Source organism: Mytilus trossulus, chromosome 14 (genome assembly GCF_036588685.1).
Source record: "Mytilus trossulus isolate FHL-02 chromosome 14, PNRI_Mtr1.1.1.hap1, whole genome shotgun sequence".
NCBI lineage: Eukaryota > Metazoa > Mollusca > Bivalvia > Mytilida > Mytilidae > Mytilus > Mytilus trossulus.
This window is the reverse complement of record NC_086386.1, coordinates 34,041,162-34,053,387: the sequence shown is the minus strand read 5'-3', so window position 1 is coordinate 34,053,387 and position 12,226 is coordinate 34,041,162. Positions and strand designations below refer to the sequence as shown.

Genomic DNA, 12,226 nt, shown 5'->3' with positions numbered 1-12,226 from the left:
ATGCATATCTTATTAATGAGTAAGTTTCAGCAAAGATTGTGTAAAACTTACTACAGTAAAGTCATTTCATTATAATGTACATGTACCATAAACACAACCAAGGAAAGATAATTTTAAACAAGCGTCTCATTCTTAAATATGAAATAAACATCACTTTAAAAGTGGTCTGTACTTTACAACTTCAACTCATTTGTGTCAGTCTGTATTTGATAAAATAAAGTAAAGCATATAGCAACCACAGCATTAAGCACATTATAGCAGTTCAGAATAAAAGTAAATAACTAGCAATAGCAAAATTATAAATAACTATGCATGTATAAGCAGCAGAGAATAAACATATAAATGAATAATAAAGGCAAAAATTTTAACTCAGCAAATTGGAAAATGAGTATATGTATATATAAATCAGAATTAGCATTTACATTGATATGTGTCAGCCAATATATTGCAGATAATCATGCAAGTAAGCATAGAGAACAAGCAAAACTAAAGTAATAAAAAGCAAATAACAAAATTAAAAAAAAAATTAAAAAAAACACAAACCAAAAATTAAGTATTTGCATAAATAGATTATAAAGCTGGAATGAAATTCCCTGTTCTATACTTACAATTTGGTATCAATTTATTAATGGTATCTGTGAAAATATGATGAAGAAAAAGGTTATACATGTACATGTATGTATTTAAACAAATAACTATGGCAATGGCTTATTGTTTTACAAGTAAAATTTTGTATAAAGACATGTAAATTATTAGAAAAAGGTATATTGTTTTGTATCGCTGATCATTCTCTTGTGCTCCATGGTTCCCCTCTATTTTTACGGGTTTCAAGTGTCATATGTGCCCCGACATCTCGAATACGTGTTTGCAATTTTTCTTTTTTGCGTATTTTGTAGGCTACGTGAGACAGAAGGAATCTTTCCTCTTTCATGGATACGGGTAGATCATCTAGAATACGAATTTGACTACCTTTTAAATTGTGGGCACTGGACATAATGAGTTGTTTATCTCCATAGTGGATTAATCGAACAATAATTGGTTTGGGTCCACTACCCCTTGTTTGTACGCGGTGAGCATTAGCAATTGGAATGGCATTTGCTTTTCTCTGTTCAATTTTTAAATTTTCGCTAAACAACTGACGAGTAACAGAATAGATATTCTCATCTGCATTACTGTCATCAATACCATAAATCATAACATTATATTTTCTTTCGTGCTTTTCAAGCAATGTAACCTGATCCTTTAACTCATTCATCTGGGTTTGAAGCTCATATTTTTGTTTTTGTAATTTTTCACCTTCAATTGCTTGTATTTGCAGATCCATACCTGCAACACCCTGTTCCAACTCTGTGAAGTCTCGTCTCAAAGTGGTTATTTCTACCTGAGATTCATCGTATTTTGTTTTCAGTACATTAACGTCAGTTTTCACTTCATTGATCATGCCTGTTAAATTATGTTCAACTTTTTTAAGTTGCTGTGAAAAGTCACTTACTTTTTTATCAACTCCCATTATGAGGCTTTTGAGCTCTTTAAAGTCAGCTGATGCCATATTAATATTAATATGTAATTTGGATATTCTTTAAATTGTATGAAAAGATGCTATATTAGGTTGCTTACTTTCAAATATTTTCACACACTTGAAACTACATGTAAACAGTTGCTACTACATGTATACAGTATTGTTCATCTATGTACGACACCGGAGTTTAGTCTAGATATATATGGTTCGTTTCTCAAAGTTATGTGAATTCTATAATTCATATCAAGTAGTCAAAAAAGTCAAGCGTAAATTACAAAAACACTTTCAATAGTCACGATAGTGTGCATGTAACCTGGTAACATTGGCATCATAGCGATTGGGAATATCATTGAAAATCGTAAATTATATCGTTTTTTGTACTGTATTGTTTTTACACGCACTGCATTACCTGCACATAAACATATCTAACACATACATATGTGTCTCTGCCCCTCTCAACAGTATAAATGCCTCAAAAACTAACTCTTATAAAAATATCATGGGCGCATCCATTACAGGGGCGATAATCTAACTATGGTGTATGTTAATGATGTTTTGGTTTTACCTCCTGTAATAGATTGATTGCTTTACTGATTTTTCTTGTTTTTTTTCAAGTATGTGTATACGTAACTTTTATATGAACGATATTACTATGTAAAATTTAATAATATTGTAAAACATTAGACAATTGTTTTCAAAATAGTTCATTTGTTATTTTATTTTTAAAGATGATGAGCAAAGTATTATTATGAACATGGAAATTAAAAACACGAAACTTGTTGTAGTAAAGGGAAGGATTGAGAAGTCACATGTACGTATTGTTTATCCTGAATTATAGAAGAAAAAGAAGAATTATTTATTATAGTGCAATCTGAATATACAAATAAATACATGTTTTAAAATACAAAATAATCAGCCAGCCAAATAGGCTTATGATGATAGTAGTCTATTCTGATTCATGAAAATGATTTTGTTTTAATCAAATTTTAAGTTTGTTTCTAACATGAAAGAAAAATTTAACGCATTTACAACTTGAACAGATGTTATAAAATAGGTTTGGTAATTTATATACACACTATGTAGATTGATTTTTCAAAATTGCACAGTCAATGATAAATTTTGCCACTGTTTTACTCTAATTACTATTTAGAAGTTCTTTTAGTTTATCTATTGGTGAAAGGTCCGGGAAGTCAATGTGATGTAAAGTTTGTTGTAGATCTCGAAGAAGTTCTTTACGGATATTGCTATACAATTTACAGTTCATCATATTCTGTATGATTGGCCATTTAATCTGAGATTACTTTAACACACAAATTGGTTACACACGATTTGGCACCAAAACGGTGATTTCGGTAAAGCTATGTAGTAAAATATATGTAGTGTTGTTTCGAAACGTACCTTACCAATACCTAATATCGATAACGACTTAGAGGTTGGTGTAAAAAATATTATTTTTTTTTCGATGAATACAATTTTTCCCCAAAAGAATGTTTGATCCATTTTAAATAAAGGAATAAAGGTTTAGCGTTAATCTTTTTGACCAAATCAGATCCAGTTTTAATAAATCTAATCAGCAAAAGTACAATGAGATGGTATACTAGTTAGACGAAGTTTGAAATGTGGTTAAAGAACACAGGTTAAAGCTTTACAATAATGAACAACTCATTGAACATTGTATTCAATATAAAATCTCGAAACGATGTTTAGCCAAAATTCATACATATAGTATATTGGCTTTCTTTTCATTGATATAGCTCGAGAGTTGTAGTTCAAAGCGAAAATTCTGCATCAAGGTTTACAAATTGTACAGTTTTCGGGACTCAATGACAGTTTTGTAGAACTTATGGAACATTTGTGTGATAGATGACCATGGATAATCTCCATTTGTCATTAAACTCATACCTCCCTCGTTTTCACGATTGTAGCATGAGTTGTAAAATGAAAACAAATCAAAATATGTTACTTTGATTGGTAAAAAGATTTTCATGGCCCCTTTTAACCTTATTTTTTTTTATCAAGTTATTCAAATTATAATTTGTTCTCCCCTTGAATATGCTTGATATGGATGAATTATTTTATAATAACCATTAATCTTACAACAATCCGTTTAATTTGTCTATCTATAGTTAGATAGTGTGTTTATTTCAAAATTAAGAATAAGATAAGATGTAAGTAAAAAATAATCTTGCTACTTTTATCATAATCCTGCCTCAGTTATTACATTTTCCTGCAAATAACGGAATGATAAAAAATAAATGACCTTTATATAACTGCATATCAGTGAGGTGTTTATAATTTTAATAAATGAATATAGAAAAATGCGTATATGTCTTATATGATATTGAGAAGTTATTGAACTTTATTCTTTAACAGATATTTTTTTTGTATATGGTTGTTTGTCTTATAACACAGTGATGACTGCTTTAACAATATTTTGACTAATTAACAAATTATGTCTCTTTTGTTCAAGCACCGTTGTAAAAATAAAGGAATGAGAAGCGACTGTCATCAATGTGATAGGTTTAGCGCTATAAAACCAGGTTCAGTCCACCATTTTTTACATTTAAAAATGCCTGTTCTAAGTCAGGAATATGGCAGTTGTTGTCCATTCGTTTAATATGTTTTATCCTTTGATTTTGTCATTGATTAGGGACTTTCCGTTTTGAAATTTCCTCGGAGTTCAGTATTTTTGTGATTTAACTTTTTTTTTAAATCGACGGATGTTCATTGTATCATGCGCACATGACGCATCTGTTTAATACTTTTGAATATCATATTGAATTTTAGTTAGCATTCAAACACACTTATCGTTAGATTTCGATACATACGAAAAATAACAAACAGCATACTAATCGATGAAGTGCAATTGTAAAATTTGATGACTAAATATCCTTTATTATTCAAGGAATTCAATATTATAATTAAATTTTCATTCGTCAAAACGTGAAGATACGTATATTTATCTATATGTTATAGTAGTCTCATGTTTAATTAGAGCCTATCTCTGGTAAGTAAAAGCCTCTCCTTTTCAAGGTCTGCACCTTAAGGCTTGCAATTATAAAGCAAACTTTCATATTTCAAAACGAAGCAAACATGATTTATATAAAAGTGAAAAAACATAATAAGAATTTTGCCAAAAGGTTTAGTTTATTTAATCGTGTTTTCTTGCAACATTTATTATGAAAATTGTAATAAATATTTTAAGGTGGACGTCGTTGTCAATATTGTTAATTCAAGACTACAGCTTAACCTTGGGAAGGTGTCGAGAACACTTTTGAAAGTCGGTGGGGATATTATTGAAACCGAATGTCGACGAAGTTCTCCACATGGAATAAAACTTGGAGAAATTGTTTCAACATCAGGTGGAAACCTACCTTGCAAAAAAGTATTTCATGCCTGTATGTGGGATTTCAATTATAAGGATTCCAAAACCAGCAAACAGGTAACCGTTATTTGCCCAAATAGAATAAACACTGACTGCTTATTTCAGACAAAACGGACGAGACAAGAGTTAAAATGTCTATCTGAGTCCTATACGTATATAAACGAGACTTTATTGAAAACTACGTTCAAACTTATGATTGCGTTGGATAAAAACCGCAATTTTTATACGTGTGCTTGTAAAACAAATTTCGTTGTAGAAGGGTTTAAAACAGCACAAACAACATTTTCCAAAAGACTAAAAAGTGAGAGAAAAAAAACATATTTAAACAAAACGCATTTGACTAACAGGTCGAACAACTGATGTTCTTTAACCCTGCTGACTGCCATATATATATTTAAACATATAGAGGTCACTCTATGAAAAAAGACCAACCAACAAATTTACTAGAAAAGACGATACTATGCAGATAACGAAAAATATATATATATATATATCCATGTTATTACATCTTGTAGTCAATTTATTTGGCAATCGGCAATGACAGTCAGCAGGGTTTGGGAACATCAATTGTTCGTCTTGTTAGTCAAATGCGTTTTGTTAAAATACACTTTTTTTGTCTTTTGAAAAATGTTTGTGCTGTATTTCGACCCTTCTACAACGAAATTTGTTTACATGCACATGCATGAAAATTACGGTTTTTATTCAACACAATCATATATATATATATATATATATATATATATACGTTTGAACGTAGTTTTCAATTAAGCCTTGTTTATATATTTTTGTTTAGGCTTGTATCATATTTTCCTTCCGATTTATATTGTTCGTTCATCCTATTTTGACTCTTTAGAATTCAAGAACCTATCCTATATTGAGTGTAAAAAATCAAACTTGCAACGACAAGACGAAAAATCTGAAAAAATAATTAAAGATTGGAATAAAAGAAATTCTTCATCACACATCGTTGACACAGTAATGGAATTTGATGCGACTGCCATACAAGTGACAGGTTTAGATAGCAATAAAACCAGGTTCAATCCACCATTCTCTACCCAAGAAAATGCCTGTACCAAGTCAGGAATATGACAGTTGTTATCCATTCGTTTGATGTGTTTGTACTGTTGATTTTGCCATTTGATTTGGGACTTTCCTTTTTTGAATTTTCCTCTGAGTTCAGTATTTTTGTGTTTTTACGTTTTAACTATGCTAGGTAAGATAACTCTTCTTAAATCATTAATCTTATCAAATATTACTTATGTTGCATCTGTAACCGGAATTGGTAACGAATACCTAGCAAAATTCAAAAAAAAAAATATATATATATATATTGCTTTATATGGAATAATAAATCAGAAAAAGTTAAAAGGGATATAATAAGTAAAAATTACCATGCTGGCGGACTTAAAATGATAAACATAGATAAATATATAGAAGCGTTATATATTAGTTAAGTGAAAAAATCATCGATAACGAAGATCTATCACCCAATTGAAAAGTCTAACCAAAGTTTTATTTTGATAAATTTGGACAAGAATTCCTTATGTTTAAAATGAATTTCAACAATATTAATTTGGTCTATAAACTAAAAGAGCTAATTCCACAATTTTACTTAAGAATAATCATATTATGGATAAATTCAAAAATCTGAACATGAATCAGATAATATATCATATAAACAAATTAGTCAGCAGCTTATATGGGGCAATAAAAATATCAAATTAAACGGTAAATGTCTCATTTTCAAAAACTGGATAAACAGTAAAATTCCATTTGTAATGGACATTATTGATAATAAAGGGAAATTTAATCAAACATGACCCTTGATAAACTATCTTGCCATGCTAACGGTTTTCGGAATATTCAAAATTAATGAAAGCAATACATAAACAGTGGTTACAACAGCTAACTAAAGAAGAATCAATTAAAACAAAAGTTACTTTTGAATCCGAATATAAATCTAAAGATAGAAAAGGAAAAATGGTATCCCTTAAAAACATTTCTTCCAAAGACATTTACATCTCCCTCTTAATTAGATATTATGAAAACCCAATAGGATTTCAAAAATGGGACAACATATTTATCTTATAAAACAACACAAGCAAACGACAACAAATGCTAAATTATATCTTTTATTATATTCAAGATAATATATTCAAAATGTTAAGATGGAAATTTTTGCACTACATTTTACCAACCAAAAAATACTTTTCTCTTGGAAAATAACTAAAACTCCTCTATGTATTATTTGTGATGTCATCGAAGATTATGAACACTATTTTTTGACATGCAAGTTTCTGAAATCATTTTTGGATCAAATAAAACTATTACTTGATACACTTAAAATAGGACATCATATACTATCAATTAGATCACTTTTGTACGGATATAAAATAAACGATACAAGTTATTACAGTATTAATGATCTAATCACAATTATTCTTTTTACTGTATACAAAGGATAATATATATCAGAACAAAAAACAAAACAAATAAATGTGTTTGAAATTTTTTAAAAAGCATTTCTTCAATATCATGAAATATTGATAAATAAAAAAGGCAATTATGAAAAATTCCAAAATCTGGTTGCAGCAAAAATTAAATTAATTTCATGAATTATAATTTATAATACATTATCTTATCTTATTTCTATTCAGTCACATACATGTCATTATTACTATTTATATATATATATACACGAGTCTAAATTGAAAACTACGTTCAAACCTATGATTGCGTTGGATAAAAACCGCAGTTTTTATACGATATATTGTGCACTAACAATCTAACAAGTACTAACTTTATCACTGAAATGCTATATACTAACGTTAACGAGGCCGGGATAAGGTACCGGTACTTCATGTATCTCTAGATCTAATAAAATGTAAAATGGAAATAAAACATTATAACACTAAAACAAATTGAACAAAGACAAATAAAAGCACAATATAACAAGTTATTTAGTTGACAAACAACGTCAGTACGCAGAATTTATACATCAAGAGCATCATGTATTATTTGTGAAGTTGATACGAAATATTATGGGGTAAATTTATCGTTTACCAACCACACAATGCAGTGGTTGAATCTTTATGTATACTAGAACACACCCGTGAAATCGCAGGTCCGTAACTGAATTAAAGTATATAACTATGAGTAGGCCTTATTTTAGTATTGGTATTGTCATCCGATTATAAGATACACCGTTTTCTCTGCTTTCTTTGTGAACCCGTCGACCTGGAACTTATCAATTATTGGTAATATTAGTTATTTGGAAAACAAAAGTTCAAGGAATGGAGTATTTTTAAATCAACAGCATTGTCCTATATTAGTTATGAATAAAGTTGAATTCTTTGATACGCTATTTTACGTAATGCCCGCTAACAAATTGAAAACTGTACCTATATATAAGCATTATTTCAAGTCCAGATTTTTAGTATTCGTATTGTTATCTTAGAAAGTCTTACTAATTAAAATACTACAATAGGGAACAATTTGACAATGATTGAATATAGTAGTGTCAAACTTGTGATTAAGACCCGTGTATATAGCAAACTCCTAAATACACCGCTTGGTGGTGCACCTGTCAGATGTAGAACGTACAGATAAGACATTTGATTATACTATTAATATCTGTATCGGAATCGACCCGGAACTTGTTAATTATTTGCAATATTAATTATTTGGAAAACAAAAAGGTCTGGAGTGGTGTAATTTTTAATCTACACCATTGTCCTATAATAGCTATATATAAATTTAAATTCCTTGATTTGTCGTTTTTACCCGATGACGATTGACAAATTGGACCTCGTTATTTTAGTATTATAAATATGCACACTGGTTTCATTGACAACGAATTCGTAAATTTAATAACAAGGAAGTTGATAACACTTCAATATCGCCTTTTTTATTGTACATTCGTTTAACTTCTTATAGTTTATATATATTTAAATTTTCATTTATATAGTATGATGTATTTTTAAAGGTACAAGTTAAGGTATTTATTTTCTATTCAGATTGTTTCTGACCTAGTTGAAAACTGTTTAATGATGAGTCACAGGGCCAATATGATGTCTATTGCATTTCCATTTATGCGATTTTGGAATATTCCTCCAAACCATTTTGCAAAGGCTATGTATGATGGAATACAGAGATTTCTAAGCAGTCTGGATGCATCAACAATTCAAAATATAACGATTGCTCTGTCTGCACCAAAGTTTCCTTTAGCACGTACTATTCGAGTGAGTCTTATGTAAAGTGGTTAATTTGACGACACCATTAATTATTCTTTTGATGAGAATAAAATCATCAATTATATTTAATAATACTAAAAGCAAAATCATATGAATTTTGCAAGAATTAGACAAGTTCAATGAAAAATATATGTAGGATAACTAATCGAAGAATTCATATATAGAAAATTCACGCATGAGTTGATTATACGTATTCGATCACGTGATGAATAGTTTTAGGAATTTTAATTCTTTGATTTGTTATTCTTTTTATTTCATTCAAGGGGCGTAAGGTTGTTCTGCGAGAGAACTTTCTGTACTGGGAATTCGGTTCTGACTGGTGCTGGTTTGTTTGTCTACATTGTATAAGAACGGCAATAAAACAACCATTCTGTGGCTTCTCTTTTCTCCGATATGTCGAAATTACCATGCGAAGAATATTACAACAATTTGAACTGCAAATGTCGTGCAAATTTGCTAAGCGACATTGTCCTGACAACGTGCTGGTGGTCAGAAAAGCTGCCCTGGTTAAGTGCCTTTTTGTTTTAGTTAAAAGTGGCAAATATTCAAGATCGTTTATGCAAAAACCTGTGTGTTATTGATAGAAAATATACCTAGCATGTTTTTGGTGGATATTTCATATGAACAAAGTTGAGTCTATGTTCGTATGCCCCATCTACGATAGTAGAGGGTCATTATGTTTTCTGGTCAGTGCGTACGTTCGTTCGTCCGTTCGTTCGTCTAGCTTAAGGTTAAAGTTTTTGGTCAAGGTAGTTTTTGATGAAGTTGAAGGCCAATCAACTTGAAACTTAGTACACATGTTCCCTATGATATGATCTTTCTAATTTTAATGCAAAATTAAAGTATTAACCCCAATTTCACGGTCAACTGAACATGTAAAATGATAGTGCGAGTGGGGCATCCGTGTACTATGGACACATTCTTGTTTTAATTTGATATTTGAGATAGGGTTCAAGATCGTTGAGGTACCCAGTGTTTAAGGCATTTTTAAACTTTTGTTAACTGTTGTTTCGAAGATGTATTCTAATTGACTAATAAGATGTTATCTGTTTTTTTAAACAATATTTATGTATAACCCGAAAAATCATAATGTAAAAGGTGTTGCATAAAAATGGAGAGCATACATAATAAGAACTTGTTTCTGATAAAACTAATGATGTACTAGAGACAACCCGACAAAAGAGCAGAAAACAGCCGACGACCACCAATTGATATTCAACAAAGCGACATCGGAGGCGTGCTTCAGCTGGTCACTAAACAAAATGTGTACTAGTTCAATGAAAATGGACATAACATAAAAATGAATTAAAATTTAAAAAAAACAAAAAAACATACAAGACTTAAGACCGGAGGCTCCTGACCTGGGACAGTCGCACAAAATGCAGCGGAGTTAATATAAAAGAGAAGATAAGGTACGATTGCCAATGAGACAACTCTCCACAAGAGACCAAATGACACACGAAATTAAAAACCATAGGTCACAATACGGCCTTCAACAATGAGCAATGCCCGTACCGTACAGTCAGCTTTCGAAGCCCCCGAAATTACAAATGTAAAACAACTCAAACGAGAAAGCTCACGGCCTTATGTACAGAAATTGACCGAATAACAAATATTTAATACATTAAGAAGCGATCACAACGAATTACAGGCTCCTGACTTGGGACAAGCACATACATATAGAATTTGGCGGTTTAAATATGATGGTGGGATCCCCCTTAACCTGGGACAGTGGTGTAACAGTACAACATAAAAACGATTTATATAAATCAGTTGAAAGAGGGTTTAACTCATCAAATAAATACAAATATAAATACATTTAATAAAAACACGTGGCCGGATACTTGTATATACCAACAACAAAAAAGACACTAAGTACAGATTTGAGAGTACTAGCAGTAACTGACAGCTAGTTCAAAGCTATTAACAACTAATATAAAAAATCATACATCTTATTCTTAATTATCAATCAGACTGCACACATCCACCATCCAATGTAGAGGTATAGAGGGAGAGATCTAAAAAAAAAACATATGTTTTATCTCGCCGCTTTTTTGCGCCTGTCCCAAGTCAGAAGCATCTGGCGTTTGTTAGTTTTGCATGATTTTTTTTTATCACTGATCTAGTATACTTTTTTGTTTAGGGGCCAGCTGAAGCACGCCTTCGGTCGTGGATGTTTCTCGCTGCATTGAATACACATTGGCTGTTGTTTGCTCTTTGGTCGGGTTGTTGTCTCTTTGACACATTCCCCATTTCCATTCACAATTTTATTTGTGAGATCTCAACCCTCCCATATACCTCTATCCAATGTTAAATGAACTAACACACAGCAATACGCACATTAAAACTCACTTCTTAAGAAGTACGTGTTCAAAAGGTTACTGAAGAAATTAAGCAAAATGGCAATGATAAATAAGTTATGAAGAGAATTCTAGCAGTTACTCCAATGCCAGTTCAGACCTTATTAAAATATAACAGATTGACAGATTGCGTCTTCTTTATATGAAATGGCAAACTATCAGGTGAGCCGGGACACTTCTTAGATGCGTTAAGATAATAAATTCAGTTTAGTCTAAGCAACCTGGGTATTGTTTCGCTGGCGTTGTACGATACTGTAGATAGTTTATTCAAGATTTCTTTGCAACAATTATTGTTGCAGTTTAAGGAAGAAGGAGGCCACGGTGAGAGTTGTTAAGCTTTGAATAGTTTTAAAATTCTAAAAAAAAAATCAAAAAAATAATATGTCAGAGAGTTAAGACTAGATAAACTAGATAGCACACAGTTATGATATTTTTAATTTACGCATTTTAAAGATGTAAAAGTAAAATCTGTTGTCATGGGTGTGAAATCTATGTCATTTGAAATATATACTATTTACAGATAAAAATTACATTTGAACAAAAAACTCTCTTGTATCCGATTTTTTTGGCAGTTACGTTTTGTCTAAACAAAATAAATTACCACACATTATTCATTATGTGGATTTTTTTTCAATTAAAGTGTTCGATACTTTGGTAACACTGTCACGTATGAATTGGATAAAATATTTCATAAAAGAAGATGCAAATG

At 30.6% G+C, this 12,226-nt stretch overlaps 1 protein-coding gene across 1 annotated transcript in view; it reads left to right on the top strand.

The window, feature by feature from the left end:
• LOC134697424 (protein mono-ADP-ribosyltransferase PARP14-like) overlaps positions 1-12,226 on the top strand; it is a 57,019-nt gene that overhangs the window by 38,328 nt on the left and 6,465 nt on the right. The window contains exons 6-8 of the mRNA XM_063559702.1: positions 2,248-2,330; positions 4,725-4,961; positions 8,921-9,145. Of these exons, the coding sequence (XP_063415772.1) occupies positions 2,248-2,330; positions 4,725-4,961; positions 8,921-9,145 (545 nt within the window). The remainder of the gene's footprint in view (positions 1-2,247; positions 2,331-4,724; positions 4,962-8,920; positions 9,146-12,226) is intronic.